The 21,116-nt window shown below is 38.9% G+C and overlaps 1 protein-coding gene and 1 long non-coding RNA gene across 5 annotated transcripts in view; one reads left to right on the top strand and one right to left on the bottom strand.

The window, feature by feature from the left end:
* The window catches only part of PDE4D (phosphodiesterase 4D), a 960,682-nt gene that overhangs the window by 483,848 nt on the left and 455,718 nt on the right, over positions 1 to 21,116 (bottom strand). Inside the window, exon 1 of one of the 4 annotated variants that reach the window (XM_030567592.1) lies at positions 5,145 to 6,301. The exons of the other annotated variants lie outside the window; for them this stretch is intronic. Coding sequence (XP_030423452.1) covers positions 5,145 to 5,191 — 47 coding nt within the window. The 5' untranslated portion in view covers positions 5,192 to 6,301. Of the gene's footprint in view, positions 1 to 5,144; positions 6,302 to 21,116 lie in introns of those variants that run through there. 4 annotated transcript variants of the gene reach the window in all.
* Positions 7,444 to 20,987, top strand: LOC115653873. Its single transcript, XR_004001024.1, has 3 exons — positions 7,444 to 7,456; positions 13,396 to 13,400; positions 20,861 to 20,987. It is a non-coding gene; the product is annotated as an uncharacterized LOC115653873 (long non-coding RNA).

Raw genomic sequence — 21,116 nt, 5'->3', positions numbered from 1 at the left:
AGTCCAAGTCAACTGGCACAGGTCAACCACAAGTGTCTAATTGCAATATAGACATACCCAGGGTGGTCTAATCACCCAGTGTATATTTACTCTGGAACCACAGGCTAAAATCCCAGCAGAGTCAAGTCATCTTTCTGAGGACGTCAAAGTGAGCACAGTTTACAGCAGGTTTCTCAAATGAGCTGTCACCCCTATATAGATATTATATATATCCCATGACATTATACTACTGTGCTAAGAGCTAAACAGCTGCTGCATTTCAGTGGTGGGTGATATGATCCCTATATCCCCTTGCTCTGTGTCACAGGAGTGTTGTGATATCTAGCTGGTTAGTGTTTCTGGAGCACTCTGAGTTCTCCAGATGAAAGGCACCATAAAAGAACAAAGCATTAATATAATAGAGGAAGAAGAGGTTTGTCCTATTTGTCCTTGGTCAAAATATTTCCTCCTCTTCGCTTATGTGCAGCGTGTTGTATGTTGGTTAGGTGATACCAATGGATAAACAGTGTTTGAAAAGATGAGGATCTAAAAGAAAAAAGGTCAACAGAAACAGTGGTTTTACTGCAAAATAGTGGTTACTACTGTCTGCTTCATTTAGTAAAAAATGTACAAGTCTAGCTGTATTTCACCTAATTTGAGCAGTGTACATAAACAATGCCTGAAGCTCTCTAACACTGCTATTCAGCACCAGAAATCTGAGAAGACGACGACCTTTCATACTTATCAGCACAATCAAAACCTACCGGCAATAGAAGATTAAGAACTAACTGCATTTGGCCTTAACAAGATCTGTTGTCATGCTCAGAAATCAGTCATTTGGCCTCCAGACATTTCAGATCCTGTTCCCTATCAGAAGGAAGGGATTCCTCTGTAGCCAACAGAATAAGGCCTGAAGTTATAGGTCTAGAAACTAATTAAATACAATTCTGAACAGAAATTCTGGCACAAGTTTGCTCCCCTCACTATAAAAAAACCTAGCACAAGAGTTTAAGGTAGCAAAACAAGTGAGCAAGTACATTTTAGATTGTGTTACTGATTCAGGGCCTTATCCTGAGGGATGCTGACCATTTCCTGCACAATGTCAACCATCCCCAGCTTCCCACTGACTTCTAAGTGAGCTGAGGTTGCTAGCCCCTCATATGATCAAACCGAATGTTTAAAAAATAATTATTTTTCTGCCTTATCTACTAAGGTCAGGATATTTATTTTCTTTCAGTTCTCTACCAAGGCAAAATATAACTCCAGATCCACAAAATGGAAAACCTTCACAATGAGAAACAGCTAATAATTTGATAATTGGTGACAAACTATTTAGTTCAATAATTAAAATGTACAAATATGCGTAATAATACCATTATTCCAGAAGATTCTGGGAACCAGAAATAAAAAAGACTTATTTAAACTTGCATTCAAACAGTCATGCATTTACTAAGGTGCTTTTCAACAAGGTAGTAGGCCATCAAATTAATCTAAAGCAAAGGGCTGACCATGCAGCCACGCATTCACATTATTTTGCATTAGATGAAGTACATAGCACAGTAATAAACAAATGAAGTACTTTTGACTAGATTAAAAAGGCAGAAAAGGATTGTTTTGCTCCATTTCTTAGCTCACTGACTTGCTCTGCAATGTAAATTTCAGTTTATGTGAGTATCTTAATAGAAAGGAAACAAAAAAGAACAACTGAATATAGATTACATTGTCCTAAAATATGTGCTCATATATTTAATTTTACATCTTTAGAGTTTTGAGGACACAAATACTTGAACTCAAAAATCATAGTTCTTCAGCTCTTCTAACTTTTCTATGATAAAAACAGGAAAAGATATACCCAGCAAGGCAAATCAAAATTAGATACTAATCTTATTTTTATTTGGTTTGGCATCAAAAAGTCAGAAAAAAGTCTAATGGAAAAGAAAGCTATGTAATACAATCCATTCACAAACATTTCTAAAGTAGTTTCAACTCTGAAAAAAAATAAATAGCATGTCCTACAGACTTGCACATACTTGCTGGGCTTAAGTAGTGGTGTTGTATTGTTACTCCTCATCTAATGTCACTCCATATCTCATTTTTCTCAGTATTCCCAGGACTCACTTTATCCTATCCTAAAACATCAGTCAACTTAGCTATTATAATCCTTCCCTCCTGACTGCTCCATATTTCACCTCTTCCCATTCCAGTCTATCCAAAACAGCTGCTACTAAAATCATCCTCTCCACACCCACTCCAACCACATCACTTACACACCCTCTTTGAGCCCCTCCGTTGGCTTCCTGTCTTTTACCACAGTGAATTTAACTTACACATCTTCACTCAGAAGGCTCTTCATACTCTTGCTCTCCCTGCCTACAATTCATTTTCCAAGGCAAAGAACAGATCATGATATTTACTTTTAAACTGACTTTATTGTGCTATGTAAATGATTATCCAAAATAATGTATTAACTGGGAGCCAGTATAAATAACATCAGCAGTAGGGTTTAGTTAGGGGCATTCACACTTTAGGGATGGAAGGTTGTGAGTTCAAGTTCAAACTCAGCACCTAGAATTGACTCTTTCTAGGGATACCTACCATCTTTTGGCAACCCTTCCCCCAAGCCAACACACACATCCAAACAAACACAAAGGCAAAAAGCACCTTGGCTCCACCATCTGCACATAGCAGTTAAAAACCATGGACTGCGGGGGGGAAAGGGGGAAGGCTCAAACAAACCAAATTATCTTAAAATTCAAAAGGTTTTATTTACTAGTCCTGGACTGACAGCCACCTATGTTCCATTGTATATCAGAGACAGAGTAGGAGAGAGAGAGAGAGAAATGAAATGCCCATGAAGGTACAGAATATACTTAAACTAAAAAAATAATGTCACTAAGGTATTTATGCTTATCAGCACTTAATCTGAATATGGATTTGTATATTTAAAAAATAGTCTTTCAAAATTAAATATGTACTATATGCTGCTTGTCACAAAATACCTTTGATATTGTTCAATGTTATGGAAAATATAGCGAGAAGAATCAACTGATATAGCTGTTAACCAAGCACAATACTAATTGGGTCATATGAAAAAAAAATCTCTTCATCTAGCTTCACTATCATCTTACCAGAAGACAGAAATGTATACAGACCACTCTTTCTATATCAGCTCAAATTTACTATGGGAAGCTTTGGTACGTCTGGCAGGCAACGCATAGGTTTTGTGCAAATGGTTTTACAGAATTACAAAAATGACTACGGCAGTAACTCCAAAGTCTACCATTCAGAAATGTTCTTTACAGATCTAACGTAGCATGAATAAGCAAATTTGCCTGGTTCCCAGAATGGGCAGTTGAACAACACTGAGCTGAAACATTTTAATTCCAAAGTAAGGTCTGGGATCTAGTAAGCCATAAATGTTTGCATAGTATAATTTGCATTCAGATAATATATTAAATGTAAATCACATACATTTGTGCAGCACCCCATGCAAAAATATCCCACATTGCTGCTATAGTACTTCCTACAGAATGTATTCACATTTTGGTACAGATACCAAGGAGGTTGGGAGGGGGTGAAGGGAAGGCAGGCAACTGCCTATGAGAGTAGAAAAAACAAACAATTGATGTGATCAAACCTCCTCAAAAAGAATTCAAAATGTTGGTTGCAAAATACTGAGACATAAAATAAACTTGAAGGCGCTAAATATGTTTCAGAACAATTTCTCCAAGTTATTAAAAAGAAAAGTAGGCCAAATTCTTAGAAGACAGAAACATCAGAGCTTTCCTGTTAGGTGTGGGCCACACTGCACTTTGCAAAATAAACTACAAAACCAGGGGGAATGAGCTTAACTAAAACCTTACCTTTATTATTTGTTTGCCCAGGTGATGCTGTTTAAAGTGGGCTATAGGGGAATATTACAAGGATTTCACTTAGCCTAAAATTGGTGTTATGGGAAAGAGGCAGAGGAGTAAGATGTGTTAAAGGAATGATTCTGTATTAATTCTGCATTAAGATTTAGTATTACAAATTTAATAGAGCCATAAACTCATAGCATCCTCTGGTCCGACAGAGGCTGTCACAGGTGCACCATGGTTCTGACTGGTTCTGAGCTGTATAGCCAGAAACCTCTGACAAATGACACCCATCAGAGGTTTGTTGTTGTGCTATATTGTTATATTATATTGTTAAGGACAAGTTTAAAATACAGAGGAAAATAATATTTTGCATTCCTGTAAAGGTATTGGCCAGGGAAAATCCTAATGAGTTAGGTATCCAAACAAACATTTATACTAAAGGCAAATCTTTTGACTAAACATAAACTGTGCAGACCGAACTTTCATAATATGCTTGCTTTTAGTACCTTTAAAATAACTGAAATAAACCCAAAAATGTAATAAAGACAAGCTCTTACACAAAACTGGGCTTTGCCCAGAAGTTCAGTAGTTAGTTAAAGCATTCAGTCATAAATTCCAACAATGAGTAGCATGACATGACGCCAATCGACTGGAAAATAATCACAAAGTTTACCTTAATACATTATAAAGTAAGTTGTAGACAAAGGTTACTCCCAGAGCAAGAACTACAGATGTGTCTGGGTTTAAGAGGAAACAGATGTTTTAATGATGTTGAAGTGATTTTAGTTCAGTGGGACTGTTTCCCAAACAGCCAGATTTAAAATGTTATCACACAAACATATTTTTTTTTTAAAAATTACTGAATTAATGTAGGGGAATCATTTATCCTTAGTTTTTGGTCAACTGAACTCCAAAGAGAAAAAAATTAGAGGCCAGACAAGTCAATATTATATGGGGAAAAAAAGTTTGTAGTATTTCTTTGAAATAATGTTATGAATCTCATGGCAGACTTTCATTGATCCCATAGATAGAAATATTTCTATTTCTCAAAAGGTTCTTATTGATTGTATTTTTACAGCTATATCATCATCTCCATTCTGCAGCTTGACTTTTCTGTTTTGTGATGGCACAGGGGTGCTAAACTTGTATTACATCATCACCATCATCTCTGTAAGATTTTCATTTTACAACAGGTCAATCCTCACTTGCCATTAACAATGGAAAAAAGTCAGCATCTGGCACTTGCCATAGTATTTTGCAAACAAGCATTCTGAGTTTAACAATCTGTAGTGTGTATCAATTACTCACCATATCCATGAATGCCTCCTAAAAGGGAAATTATTCACATGCATCATGTTCACAGATCTTCCAGCATTAGTATTTTCCTTGTCAGATAGCTTTTTCTGTGATGGTATTCATAGATGCATTCCAAAACAACTGTATGAGTAGTTAACACCAAGGGTTATTGCAAAAATTATTGTATTCCACAAAAATAAAAATATCCAAGATCTGAGGAAAGATTTTTCATAGGGTTTTCTATGCACATTTCCATCCATTTATGTCACACTGATTAGCTAAAAAAAAGATAGTATATGGTATATGGTAACTGCGTATCCTAAGTGAAGGCAAAGGATACCCTTGATACAATCCAAGTGGTGTTGGTGTAAATTAAAGCATTTTCATATGGAAAAGGAAAAGGTTAGTCAAACGATAGTTTCTTGTCATCCATGCTAAATCAGTGTTTAGGGGAAAATGAATAATTTCAGATTCCTTTGCCATAGTGTCCTTTAGAAATGAATATTGCTTTTTCTTCTTTCTTAGACACATATTCATCAGTGATCACTTTAATGGAGTTTTCCTTTCTTGCTAGCCCTGTACAAAGACTGGTGGTTAAAAAACCATATACATCCAAAGCAAACTTCTCTGAATTTTGATTCTCAGGGTTTATTTCTTCATCTAAGAAAGAAGGAAGGAAGTGTGCTTTTTCTGCTCCATAGGACAGGACTCCAATTAGATACTACCATGACTATAAGGTTTTGTCATGATCAAATTCATTTTGATGTCTAACCCCATAAGGCTGTCTGCTTCTTTTAAGTAAAATGACTAAGCTATTGATTCTTTCACTGCATAACCTAGTTCTAATTTGATGTTATACTTTATATAAAAAACATGTGCATGCATTCAGATTTTGGCACAAAAAAGAAAAGCTTTAAGTCCTACGTTATCTAAGAATTCCTTCTCTGCTCTTCTTTTCTCCCAATTCAGCAAACAGTAGTTATTACTCCTGAGGCTCTGACAACATCCTTGGGAAGGTTCTTAAGATCAAGCTATACAGACCGTGTATATATTAAAACAGTGCAGGCAGCAGACTCTTGATTTATTTCTCCTGACAAGAATTGCCAACATACCCTCTGAAATCCTTGGATCCTTTCATACTATGTCTTTGCTCTCTTGTTCAGTAGCAGCTCAGGACACTTGCAGACTCTGTGGCACTATTACTCTGCAGCAGAATCCGCTCCGGGCTGCAGTGAATGCTGCCTGACAGAGGATGTGCTAGCGTCAAGGGGGCCCTTTAGGTGGGTTCTCTTGACACAGTATATCCTCCTGTGCTTTTTTCAACAGACAGAGAGAAAGGAGGAGAGGGATGTTTGTGGGGGAGAGACAGGGACAAAACAAAAAGAAAAACAAAACCTCTCTCTCTAAGACCCCTATTTCTATTAGTAACTACAATAAAACAAAATTTAAAAATAATTAAACATATAATGTTAAATAAAGAAAACATACACCTAGGACAAAATATTGTACTGTATTTTTATTTGATGTCTAAAAGACTACAGACTTTTTTTTCCATTTACATTTTCATGTTCATAGACCACAGTCCATTTCTTCTTTTTTTCTTTTAAAAAAAAAACTTGATTTATGTTGCCCTATGACTCTTAAACTTCAAATGACCACTTGCCTTTTTGGACAGGAAATCCTATACTATGAAAGCCAGCTACACCTTCAAAGGCATCAACACATGTCATAAAACTGCTTGTTTGATTAGGGAGTGGTCTGACTAGGGAGTGCTGTGATAAGACATTGCACTGCACATATTTATGTCTTCTATTTCCTTAAGATTGTTTCTCCTGCTGTCACAGCTCCATTCAACAATACCCCAAATTAGCCCTAGCTCTGTTGATGCCATTTTGGAACAAGAATAAAATAATAAACTATCTGAGTCTAATAGTGTATTGGCAATGAAGTAGTATTTGTTTAAATTCAGTAATAAGAATCGCCTTACTAGTTGCATGCAGACAGCAAAATATTCATGTACCTGTTTTAATTACTGTATTTCAAAGACTTATGGGACAAGATATAGTACATCTCAGAATTTAAAAGAGCTCTGGCAACCTTCTGTCCTGCTACAATATGCAGAGTGGAGGGAGGGAGAAAGGGAGGGACAGAGAGGGAGAGTGTGTTTTCAGTAAAATGCAGCCATCAGAATTTGAAATTTTTTTTAAAGATTGAGAAGAATAAATAATTTTATTACTTATCAGTAGCAAGTCACCATGAGAAATAAAATGAATAAGTACATTTAATGAAGGTAAATAATTCAAATTAAACTTTTTAATGGATTGGTAAAACCATACTCTCTTACATTATGGGACTTTATAACATGTAAAAAGCATGTGCCCTATGCTCCCTGTTGGGGCTTATTGCAAAATACATTAAAATATAATATAAACAAATACTGTGAAACTATACAGCTATATTGGCTTTAGGCTCTCCAGTTCCCTACCCCCTTTGACTGACATACAAGCAACATATTATGAGTACAAAATTTATCAGCTGCTTTCTTTCTCTTTGTTTTTGTTGTTTGTCTGTATGTATGTCTCTTAAAATTTCCCCAAATCATTCCTCCATTCCCCCATCTAAGAGCCCCGCCACTCTTCTCTGCTATTGTTGCTCATCTCACAATAAGAGTCCTGCTCGCTTTATAAAAGGAGTTAATAAATACTGTTATAAACAGGGCCTTGTAAATAGGGCCTTGATTAAAAATAAATTAGTCTCAAGTAGTAAATATTTGAATTAAATATAACCATTAAAACAGTCTGATGCACCCCTAAAAAATAAAATAAAAATCTATACAGCACTCTTTAGGTCACAAGTTCTACCATGTTCCAGTATTTAGGTATCTCTCAAGAATGCTAAAGTTTAAGACAGCACTCATTTACTCCATATTTTACTCTACGTTGACTTGTTACACTCAAACTCTTATTTGTTCCCCAATGCCAAACAAATTATGGTAACTACCTTTAAAGCTGACAAATCTATCAAAACCACAACAAAGTCAAAACAGAAAATTACACATTTGTAATATTTCAATTGTAAAAACAACAGTTAAGTTTTTCCCTATCTTGGGAATATGAGAATCAATGTTAATTCTAAATTAACTATTCAGAAACAGTACTAGTGATTTCTACATTTTTCACATTTAATGTGTTTCATAAACAGATAGCTAAGGGTTAATGTCTCTTACACCTGGAAAGGAGTAACCTGAAACACCTGACCAGAGGACCAATCAGGGAACAAGACTTTTTCAAATCTGGGTGGAGGGAAGTTTGTGTCTGAGTTCTTTGTTTTTGTCTTCTGCCTGTACTTTCTCTCGGCTATGAGAGGATTTCTGTCTCCTGCTTTCTAATCGTCTGTTTCCAAGTTGTAAGTACAAAGATAGGTTTGTTTTTTTTGTATTTACATGTGTGTAGTTGCTGAAGTGCTTTGAATTGTATTCTTTTTAAATAAGGCTGTTTATTCAATATTCTTTTAAGCAACTGACCCTGTATTTGTCACCTTAATACAAAGAGACCATTTTTATGTATTTTTCTTTCTTTTTACATAAAGCTTTCTTTTTAAGACCTGTTGGAGTTTTTCATTAGTGGGGAACTCCAGGGAATTGAGTCTGTAGCTCACCAGGGAATTGGTGGGAGGAAGGAGTCAGGGGGGAAAATCTCTGTGTGTTAAATTTACTAGCCTGACTTTGCATACCCTCTGGGTGAAGAGGGAAGTACTTGTGTTTCCAGAACTGGAAATAGGGAGAGTGGAGTCCCTCTGTTTAGATTCATGGAGCTTGCTTCTGTGTATCTCTCCAGAAACCCAGGGAGGGAACACCTGGAGGGGGGAAGGGAAATGGTTTATTCCCCTTTGTTGTGAGATTCAAGGAATTTGGGTCTTGGGGTCTCCAGGGAAGGTTGTTGGGGGGACCAGAGTGCCCCAAAACACTCTAATTTTTTGGGTGGTGGCAGCTTTACCAGGTTCAAGCTGGTAACTAAGCTTGGAAGTTTTCATGCTAACACCCATATTTTGGATGCTAAGGTCCAAATCTGGGAATATGTTATGACAATGTGAAATAGTGTCTCAAACAATATGAAAGCCACATTTGAAATGTCTCTGAGTAGGGCAATAGTTCTCACCTGTGAAAGTTTCCTGGGTTGCTGTGTTATTCATTGAGCATTCCATTTCTTTTCGTTCTTCTCCACACTTAGATTTTCTGCCTGCCCATTGAGTTTCAGCAGCAAAAGCCAGATTAACCCTATCCAGATTGAATCCAGCTACCTGTATGCAGTTGGTGGCAAAATCATAGGGTCTTCCCAACAGAACAGTAACTGGGGAAACTGGGTGGATTGCCTAGCAACTATGGAACAATGGCTGAGTCAGAAACCACAATGACAGAGACTTCTATTGTCCTCCTTTTAAGGGTTGGGGCATAATGTCTGATAATAGCAGCTGTCCAAGGAGCCAGTGTGGGAAATGGGAATTGTAGACCTCCCCCTGAAGGCAACTAAAGCAGACGTAAGACATGTAGCAGAACTATTTGGCATGTCTTCTTTTATCTCAGCAAAACCTGCTGGAGAGAGTGTCTCTCCAGACACATACCCCATAACTTAGAAGATGATGTGCTAAGCTGCAGGCCAGGAGACCATGACTTTCTGATGATATTTCTGTGCCTTTCACAACTGCTATTAACCAAGGTTTCATACCATTACTTTAGCAGAAGCAACTACTATTTACCTATTTTACAGGTAAGAGAGAGTGCACAAGATTGCTTTAGACAGAGTTAGGAATAGAAACAGAACCCAGGTCACTAAAATAAGAGACCCTAGCCTAGGTTTATATACTTTACCACACTGTCTGTATAAGCTCGGAAAAGATCAAGACTTAATTTAATAAATGTATCCTTCCAGAAAGAAAGCCTCATGATTGAAAGTGTAACATTAAGGGGGAGGGGGAAGAGAAATAGTCCCTTTAGGTATGAAGTTTTGAAAGCAGCCAAGGGGGGATTGCAGTAAATACAATGAGAAAAATATTCTCTAAGGGCTCATCTACATGAAGCAGCAATGATTTCTAAGGCTCCTAGCACATTGTGCACTAACAGGTTTATATAGACTCTGCTGGCATGAACTAAAAGTTACCTAGTACACCCAAGGAACTTTTAGCTTTTGCCAGCAGGGTGTATATGGACTAGTTAGTGTTCTTTTAGAGACTCACACCACTATTGTGTGCACATTGCCGCACTTTGTAGACAAGTCTTAAGTATTGCCTCCTGCATTGGAACCAGAAAACAGGTTTCTGTGGTTTTGATTCCTACTTGGAACCAGAGAATTTCAGAGTCAGGGATTTTCCCCCCATTCTTTTGGACTGGAAAACGTAGAGATGGAAAAGACCTATCGGATCAGGTTATCTAGTCCCTTTCCTTGCCAACATAGGATTGCTCCTACAGAACATTTACTAGTGGTTTTTTTCCAGACAAGTTCCAAATTAGGAAAATGTCTCCCATGGGAAACAGTTTCATGATCTTAGTAATATAGCTCTAACAGATACACTGACAGGGAGAATACACTGTGGACAGCCAGTTCTCTCTTGTTCTTCACTCACTAGTAAGAAGCAATACAATTTCCCCTATTCCTCTCATCCACAATATTTGTAATATAGTATAGGTAGAGAGATATAAGAAGAAGTTGGGAGAATAGCTTAATATGCTTTATAGCCTTGTGGAGGCACATTTACATTCTATAAATTTCTCAAGTTCATAGTTTATAAAAGGTATGATCCCTATATTCTGCAAACTGAAATATATATTAATCAACGTCACTTGGTGTGATTGAGAGAGAATGCAACATTCTTTCACTGCTGGACTTCATTTTGTTAAACGGGTCAATAATTAAATGTATTTTAAAGGGCCAATGGTTGGAGAATGACAGGTACACACTGGAAATAGTAAAATTTATTTCAGGTTGTTTCTGTTCCCTGTGTTCAATGATCATTTGCCAGCCTGAGACCATTGGTCTTTTAGATCCGAAATCAAGATGTACAAGTTTGTTTATAAAAAGGTGTACTCAATGTTTAATATAATCAGGTTGGCCAGCACAGCAGTTATGATAAAGCATTAAATATTTACACAGGATCCCATATTATATATATATTCACCTACAGTTGCAAACAAACCTTTGTAGCCAAATGAGAAATAAAACTTGTTTTTCTTAAAAATGAAGTATATTTGCCAAAGACTCACATGACAAGAGCTTTCAAGCTATCATCTATGGTCCAATAAATGCTTAGTAAATTAATCTCATTGTAACCAGAGGAAATTTTCTTCAAAATATAGTAAAAAAAAAAGAAAAGAAAAGAAAATGTCTTTTGTTTCATTTCTGAATTTGAAAAGTTAAATCCCTTCTCAAGAAAACATTTGTTGCTAACTAACCCATAAAAAGGAACAGTTACTTATCTTACGGGTAGGCGTGGCTCTTCATATGCATTCCAATTCTGGTGCACATGTGCCCCTATGCACTTGAGCTGCAATTATTTTAGCCAGCAGTGTCCATCTAGGCAATTCCTGCACTCTGGACACTGCTGGCTGAAAGAATTCAATCTCATATCCATAGGTACACATGTGCACCAGAAGTGGAATGCATATGGACAACACATCTCAAAGAACCAGAGTTATTGTAGGGTAAGAAACCATTCTCTCTTCTCTGAGCACTTGCTCTTATGTGCTCCACTCTCAACCTGTAACCTGATGTGACAGAGGTGGGTGCTCAGCATATACCTAAATAACAACTCCAAGACAGCTCTGCCCAAATAGTGCACTGCAAATTTAAGATGGATACACTTTTGAAAATGAACACTGACCTAAAAAGGTGGGACTAAACTAGCTAGTTCATAGCACATTCCCTAATACAACTAGAAATCTACTTAGATCATCTCTAAATGGATACAGCCTGACCCTTCATTCTATCTGCCAAAGCAATAAGCAACTTTGAGAGACTCTGAATGGTTTGATTCTATTAAGATTGATCACAAAACTAAAAATTAGTGGTTATTTGCAAACAGAATGAAATCCAGATCAGTAATATATATAATTGGTGCTTTAATGGGACCAGTTTCACAAAGCTGAAAACAATTATGAGCCAGATCAGCTGGAAAAAAGAATTTAACAGAAAATTTTGAATGATAATTGGGAATTGTTTAAAAAACACTTTACTAGATGCCCCAAAAGCCACAGTTCCACATTTGAAAAAGGCCACATACTGGTGAAAAAATCAACCTAACTTACATGGGAAATAACAGCAGCTGGCTAGAATGGGTTAAAACCAATATATAATACATGAAGAAAGGGTAATATGATAGTAATGAACATAAAACAGAAGCTAAGAACTTAAAAGGGAAGCAAAAAATCCAAGGAGAAATATATGATCAGCAGAGTAAAGGATAACACGGAGGCATTTTTAAGTTTTATTAGGTATCAAAAGAATCCTAACAACAGTATTGGTCCATCAATAAATGGAAATGGTAAAATAGTCAATAATAATGGAGAAGAGGCAGAAGTACTCAACAGATATTTCACCTCTGTATTGGAGGGAAGATGATGCAATTATATCATATGATGATAAAAAGAGGATGTTACACAGCACTACTGAAGTTAGACATTTTTAAATCAGCAGGTCCAGAAAACTTGCATACATGATTTGAAAAAGAGCTAGTGGAGGATCTCACTGGACCATTAATGTGGTGCCATATTTAAAAAGGATAAATGGGATGACCTGGGTAATTATAGGCCTGCCAGCCTGACATCAATCCTAGGCAAAATAATAGATGCAGGCTGATACAGAAATTGATTAATAAAAAATATAGTTAATGCTAATCAAAATAAGTTTATGGAAAACAGATCCTGTCAGATTAACTGTATATTTTATGAGATTACAAGTTTAGTTGAATAAGATAATAGAACTGATGTCAAATACTTGAACTTCTATAAGGCTTTTGACTTGGTACTGCACAACATTTTGATTAAAAAAATAGAATGACACTAAATTAACGTGGCACACATTAAATGATAGGTCTCAATGTGATTATAAATGGAATATCATTGTCAAGTAGTTGTGGTTCTAGTGAGGTTCTACAGGAAGTGGTTCATGGCCCTATGTTATTTAAGGTTATCAGTGGATTGGAAGAGAACATAAAATCATGATGACAAAGTTTGCAGATGACGGAAAAGCTATGCAAGTGGTAAATAATGAAGAGAACGTGTCACTGACAAAGAGAGATCTGGACTGGTTTGTAAGATGGGCACATGCAAACAACATGTATTTTAATATGGCCAAACATAAAGCTACATCTAGTGACAAAGAGTGTAGCTGATACCTACAGGATGAGGGGCTCTAGGAAAAGACCTAGGAGGTCAAAGTGGATAATCAGCTTAACTTGAGCTGTTCCCTACTGATAAACTCAAGAAGCTTGATCTATTTAGCTTGGCAAAAAAAGAAGGCTAAGAGGTGACTTGATCACAGTCCTATATGGGGAACAAAAATTTGATAATGAGAGATTCAATCTAGCAAAGATATAACAAGATCCAGTGTCTGGACAAATTTAGACAAGAAATAAGTCTAGGTTATTAACAGTGAAGGTTATTAACCATTAGAACAACTTGAGAAGGGTGTGGTGGCTTCTCCATCACTGGAAAATTTAAAGTCAAGATTGGTTGTTTTCCTAAAAGATGTGTTCTAGTTCAAAAAAGGAATGACTTCAGGGAAGAACAATGGCCTCTGTTATAAGGGAGATCAGACTACATGGTCCCTGTGGTTGTGGTGACCCTGCATATTCTGAATAGCTGAGTGTTTAGGGCACTCAGCTGGGATGTGGGAGTTCCATATTCAAATCCTTGGTCTAGAGCAGGAACTTAAACGTAGGTCTCTTCTACCCAGGTGAATGTCCTAACCACCAAGCAATAAGATATTCTCAATCTCTTCTGCTGAAGCTTTTTCATTTTGTATAAACTATTTGAGGTATTACTCCTGAGGGAATTCTGCACCACTGCAGAATTTTACAGAAATTAATTTGCGCACAAAATTTCCTTTCCCCCACAGAAATGGGCTGCACTGCTGCTGGCCGCCACTAGGAGCAGATGGACTCAGCAGAGCCCAGCTTATCCATAGAAAATACTGCCGGGGGGACAAGGGGGCAACACGCCCTGAGGGAAGGAGAGGGCAAGCCTGGGACCAAGCATCAGGCTGTTTTTCCCTCTGGATCCCTGGGCTGTGGGTGTGTGTGTCTGGGCTGGAGGCTACGGCTGGGCTCTGGGGACAGGGAGGAGTGGGAGGTGGGTGTCTGAGCTAGGGGGGCTCTGTGGCTGGGCTCTGGGGAGGATGGGGTGTGGGTATCTGGGCAAGGGCAGGGCCTGCAGCTGGGCTCTGAGGGGAAAGGGTTCGGTATCCGGGCCAGCAGCCTCCCGCAGCAGCGCTCTGGAACGTGTGTGTGTGTGTGTATGTGTGTGTGGGCAAGGGAGGGACCTGCAGCTGGGCTCTGGGGGAGAGAGGAGTGAGTATCTGGCCTGGGGGCATGGCTGGATTCTGGAGACAATGGGGGGTGGGTATCTGGCCTGGGGGAGAGGACAGTGGTATGAGAGCTAGAGAAGCCCCATAGCTGGGCTCTGGGGGGAGGGGTTGTAGGTGTTTGGCCGCCTGGCCGGGCTCGAGGAGAGAAGGGGGCAGAGAAATGGGAACTGGGTTTTCATAGGGGTTTCTTTAACTCTCTATTCCTGGGGGAATTTTTGTATGTGTCTATATTGTTATAGACATACGTACTGACAGGTATTTTGAAATAAATTACAAAAATAATTGAAACTGGCATGATTATGTAGTGTTATTTTGACACATAAAATTTGCAGAATTTTTAATTTTTTGGTGCAGAATGCCCCCAGGAGTAAGGCATTGAGGAGTGCAGGATATTTAACAGCTTCTGGGATTTTTCCTGAATCATCTCAACCAGTGTCTCTAGTATGTCCCTCCCTCCAGTAGAGATGATCCTGGAATACTATGTAGTCACTAAGGTGGAATGGTGCAACAAGGACTACAGTGTCATCCAGTGAAAATGAGGAAATTGCTGTTAGGATAAGCTCTATAGCCCGTTGGTGTACTTCATCAGATGCCTGCTCCTGATGAACTCAGCATGTGTCACTTGAGGCTGTATACTCTACAGTGGAATGAGACCTAACCCTAGAAGGAGCAGCTGAAGTTGGCTTCCTTACAAGTTATAAGCCCCTGGGGATCCTGCAGGGCCAAGACTGATTGCTATAAGGAAAGACAACATGGATTTACCACGGGGATTACCAAGGATAGTGCCCATCTCTAGGTCACCTACATCTGTGTGAGAGTAGTAATGGGACCTAGAATCCCTATGAGAACCAAATGGGTATCCTAGCCTGAGCAGAATCTTGGGAACAGGGAGGTGGATCCCTGCTAGCCAGGCAAGAAAGGGCAATATTCTCCTCAGCTGACAGCACAGATTTACAGGAGTCCAGGGATGTGGCCAGAGGAAGCTCTCTATTGCTGCCATGAAGTGCTCAATACAGAGGATGAGGTAGTGGCTGATATCAAAGGAGAGAATACACTCATCATAGATGCCAATAGTGGTAACTCAGGCAGAGGGGATACTGGGATACTACATGGTACCATAAAGGACCTCAGTGCCAAGAAGGTCAGTTCTGTAAGTAGCATATTGGGGACCACTGCCAAAGATGTAGACAATGTCAGTACTGAGAGCCATAATGTTGGTATCACAGAGGCAGCACCTAAGGTAGCATGAAACTGCTCTTTAGATAGTACCATAACTAGGAGACTAGATCCTCCTCCTTCATTCCAGGCCTGGTATATACCCTTAAGAGCAGGACTCAGGCATTCTCCATCTTCTTATTAGCTCCTGAGAAGGTCACCTATGTCTACGCTCTTTAGAAGAACAGTGCTGTTTCTCCTCATAGAATCATAGGGTTAGAAGGGACACAAGGGTTCATATAGTCTAGTGTAACCCCCAGCCAAGAAGAGGATTTGTTTTGTTTTAAACATCCAAGACAGCGGGCATTCCAGCTTCTTTTGAAAACCTCCAGTGAAGGAGCTGCCACAACCTTCTAGGCAGTCTGTTCTATGTCCTACTGTTCTAGGGTTAGGAAGTTTTTCCTGAGGTTTAATCAAAATCTGCTATGCTTCCTAACCCCTTCAGCAGACATTCAACAAAACATGATTGCAGTCATTGTCAAGGAGGACTTTTTAGGGCTAAGGGCCCAGGAGCGGGCAATCAACCAGTGCTTACAGGTCTCTCAAACGTAGACTTCTCAGATCCAGGAGGAATTGTTTACTCATATCAAAGCAAGTCTCCATTCATCTGTCTAGCAGAAAAAGTTTCAGGAGAGCCTCCCTCACCTTGTATGTTTGTTTGGAAAACAGATGGACATTTAACGGCAATATCCCTTGCCCTGAGGCAAAACAATCACCTTGAGTAGCCATCATTAAAAGGAAAAGCTAACTCAGAAAAGGGACAAAACTTAAAACCTGGAGGACTTGGGTTCAGCCATATGGAATAAATGCCAGTACCAGGTAAAACTAACAAAAACTAATCCTAACACTGTATTTATCCTATGTAAACTAAATACTTGTTTGCAACCACAGGAGCTAAGAAAGGACCTGCTCTGCTCATTGTGTTCTTAGGTATGAGCATGCAGGAAACAGGCACCGACCTAATGGACACTGCTAGCCAAATGAATCTGGTCTCATTGCAGGGGGAAAAGCAGAACAAATGCACAAGCACTTGAAGGAAAAACACAACTTGCTAGTAGCATCATAAATGTAAAAATACATGGTCTTTGTTCCAAAGGGCTTACAGTCTAAATTGGACAGAAAATACAAGAAAAAATTGCTATTCATTACATGGGGAAGGGGACTAACAGGCTCTTATCAGAAGCAAAATAATAAGCCGACTGTAAAATACCAAATAAGATTTATTAAATGAATGTGAGCCAAATATTCCCTGTATACAATGCCTTTCTTGATTTTTTAAAATTTAAAGCAGTAAAAAAAGAGTAAACGAGACAATCTAAGAAGTTAACTCTGGTTTTTGAGATTAAAGAACAAGTCTGTATGAATTTATAATAGATTTTATGAAGACTGGAGGAAAAATTCTGCTCTCAGTTACATCACTGAAAATGCCAAGTAATCTCACCGATGTCAATAGAGTTAACTTCTGCCAGTGTAACGGAGCAAATTTTGGCCCTAACATTTGTTGTTTTGCTTCTTTGGCTGATGTACTTGGGATGATTTACAGTGGAGGCTAGTTAACATGTGAAAGTAGTTAGATCCTACAGGTGCTCAAACCCAGTTTACAGACATTGGTATACAGCTTGAAGTATCTGATTCCCTTTGTTTTAAGTATGCCTTCCGAAGCTTCAATTGATCCAGCTCTACCTCACACATGAATTTGAGAACATCTTAAGTGTGGCTCTTAGATTGTTAAAAATTAAAAAAAAGTTTTTTAAAAGCAGGAAAGATCAGCTTTTGTATTTTTTATGTGTAAGCCACAAAACACAAAGTACTGGCTTTCCAATTCCTTGTTACACTTTTGAAAATAAGGTTCCTAAGAAAGGTACCTCCAGGATGGGCATCAACTTTAATTTAGCTGTCTTGTACAGTTCTACTAACGTTGGGAAAAATTAAGATCCTCCCCTACAACATCACTGTCTCGATGTTCCCCTGCAAGCACAGATGTATTTGGCATTAGAGGAACGCTTCATCTTATGAGAGCCCAAATAGCAGCCTGAATCCTAGCCACACAGATTTCTGGAATTGGATAGACAATAGAGGGTCATAATATGTTATAGAGGCACCAGTGTTGAGGCCAGAGCTCCCTATATTAAAGCTTCTATTACAAAACAAAATGCTTTCCTCAATCTGTGCCAAGAGGTCCTGGGCCTGCTGCTGTAGAACAAGATGAATAATTCTAAGCTTCTGAGGTTTCAAACATACTTCATAAAAGATCCAAGTGAGTAATCAAGATAGACTGTCAAGCACCCCAACAGCAGGATGGTCTGGCTATGTGGACTCTCTCCTTTGGCCCTAGGCTACCAGCACTCCCAGCTATCTTCAAGATACCACGGACTTCCTGAGGAAACTACAATCCATCGGTGATCTCCCAGAAAATACCATCCTGGCCACTATGGATGCAGAAGCCCTCTACACCAACATTCCACACAACGATGGACTACAAGCTGTCAGAAACAGTATCCCTGATAATGTCACGGCTAACCTGGTGGCTGAACTTTGTGACTTTGTCCTCACCCATAACTATTTCACATTTGGAGACAATATATACCTTCAAGTCAGCGGCACTGATATGGGCACCTGCATGGCCCCACAGTGTGCCAACATTTTCATGGCTGACTTAGAACAACGCTTCCTTAGCTCTCGTCCCCTTATGCCCCTACTCTACTTATGCTACATTGATGACATCATCATCATCTGGACCCATGGAAAAGAAGCCCTTGAGGAAATCCACCATGATTTCAACAATTTCCATCCCACCATCAAACTCAGCGTGGACCAATCCACACAAGTGGTAAACTTCCTGGACACTACTATGCTCATAAATGATGGTCACATAAACACCACCCTATACTGAAAACCTACTGACCGCTATACTTACCTACATGCCTCCAGCTTCCAACCAGGACACACCATTCGATCCATTGTCTACAGCCAAGCTCTAAGGATACAACTCGATTGCTCCAATCTCTCAGACAGAGACAAACACCTACAGATCTCTATCAAGCATTCTTAAACTACAATGTACCCACCTGCTGAACTGAATAAAAAACAGTTGACAGAGCCAGAGAGTACCCAGAAGTCACCCACTACAGGACAGGCCCAACAAAGAAAATACAGGACGCCACAAGCCGTCACCTTCAGCCCCTAATTAAAACCTCTCCAGCAGCTCAGCAAAGATTTACAACCTATCCTGAAAGACGATCCCGTCACTCTCACAGATCTTGGACACAGATCAGTCCATCGATTACAGACGCCCCTAACCTGAAGCAAATACTCACTAGCAACCACACACCACACAACAAAAACACTAACCCGGAAACCTATCTTTGCAACAAAGCCAAATCTGTCCACATAGCTATTCAAGTGACCCATCACTGGATCTAATTACATCAGTAATGACAGCAGTGATTCGTTCACACTGCACATCTATTAATGTGATCTAGGCCATCATGTGCCAGCAATGCCCTTCTGCCATGTACACTGGCCAAACTGGACAGTCTCTACGCAAAAGAATAAATGGACACTAATCTGAAATCAGGAATCATAACACTAAAAAACCCAAAGGAGACACTTCAACCTCTCTGGCCACTCAATAACAGACCTGAAGGTGGCAATTTGCAACAGAAAGTCTTCAGAAACAGACTCCAAGGAGAAACTGCTGAGCGTGAATTAATTTGCGAATTAGCTAAACTCTGACTTGAAGAGAGACTAGGAATGGCTGAGTCATTACACTACTTGAATCTATTTCCTTATGATAACTATCCTTACCCTCTTGTCAACGTCTCTGTAACTGACCATCTTGAGTATCACTACAAAAAGATTTTCCTGCTGATAACAGGTCATCTTAATTAATTAACCTCTTAGAGCTGGTAGGCATCTTCTCTGTATGTATACATATACTCTTCTAATATGTTTCATTCTATGCATCCAATGAAGTGGGCTAGTAGCCCACAAAAGCTTATGCTCAAATACATTTGTTAGTCTCTAAGGTGCCACAAGTACTCCTGTTCTTTTTGTCAGCCTATGAACTAATATCCCCATTCCCCTCTATGCTTCAGCAATGAACATAGGAAGGGAAAATCCAAAGACTGCAACAATGAGCTGTTTGGAAATTGGGAGCTTCAACAAGAGTGTGCTGCAGAAACTGCTGCCCACTCTTATGTGTACTTCATCCCCAAGACAGACGGTGCTGAAAAACAGTGAAGGAGGTGTAATTAACTGATCAGTGTGTGTTATGCATCCTCTTGTGTGCCCAGTCTACACAGCTCAAGCTGTAGAGACTCATGTCTTTAGTTCTGGAACTCCCCAGTTTAATCTCTTATATATGTGTTTATATACAACTGTTAGAAGTCACCATATTAAGAGTGCCTGGCATTAAATGAGAATAGAGATATAATAGGCAACAGAGAAAATCGGTGGAATGAGGATAATCAATGGAACTTTTTAGATAGAAATGAAAAGGAGCTGTCACAAGGGTTAAATGCCTGCAAGCAGCACTGGGACTTATTAAAAACTACATAACAGAGACTCAGACTACACGTATACCCCATATCAGAAAAGACAATAAGAGGATTACAAGAATGTCATTGTGTCTAAACAGCAGAGTAATGGAGGCTGTTAGAGACAAAAAGGCAGCTTTTAAAAATTGGAAGTCAAAATTTGAGTGAGGATAATATGATGGAGTATAAACTCTGGCAGATTAAGTGTAAAAAGTGCAATAAGGCCAGCCAGGAAAGAATTTGAGAAGCAATTGCTATAGATGCAAAGCTAACAGTAAGATTTTTTATAGGTACACCAGAAGCTGGAGGCCTTCCAGAAAAACAGTGGGGCCACTAGATGACAAAGGTGCTAAAGAAGCACTCAAGGAAGACAAGGCCATTGCAGTTGTCGTGGGATAAGGGGTTAAAAGACAGGGAACAAAGGGGTACGGAATAAATGGTAAATCCTCAGAACGGAGAGGTGTAACTTAGTGGTTCCCCAAGGGTCAGTCCTAGGACCAATCTTATTCAACTTATTCATAAATGATCTAGAGAAAGGGGTAAACAGTGAAGTGGCAAAGTTTGCAGACGATACTAAACTGCTCAAGATAGCTAAGACCAAAGCAGACTGTGAAGAGCTTCAAACAGATCTCACAAAACTAAGTGATTGGGCAACT

This window comes from Gopherus evgoodei, chromosome 6 (genome assembly GCF_007399415.2).
Source record: "Gopherus evgoodei ecotype Sinaloan lineage chromosome 6, rGopEvg1_v1.p, whole genome shotgun sequence".
NCBI lineage: Eukaryota > Metazoa > Chordata > Testudines > Testudinidae > Gopherus > Gopherus evgoodei.
This window is presented reverse-complemented; position numbering and strand designations above follow the sequence as displayed.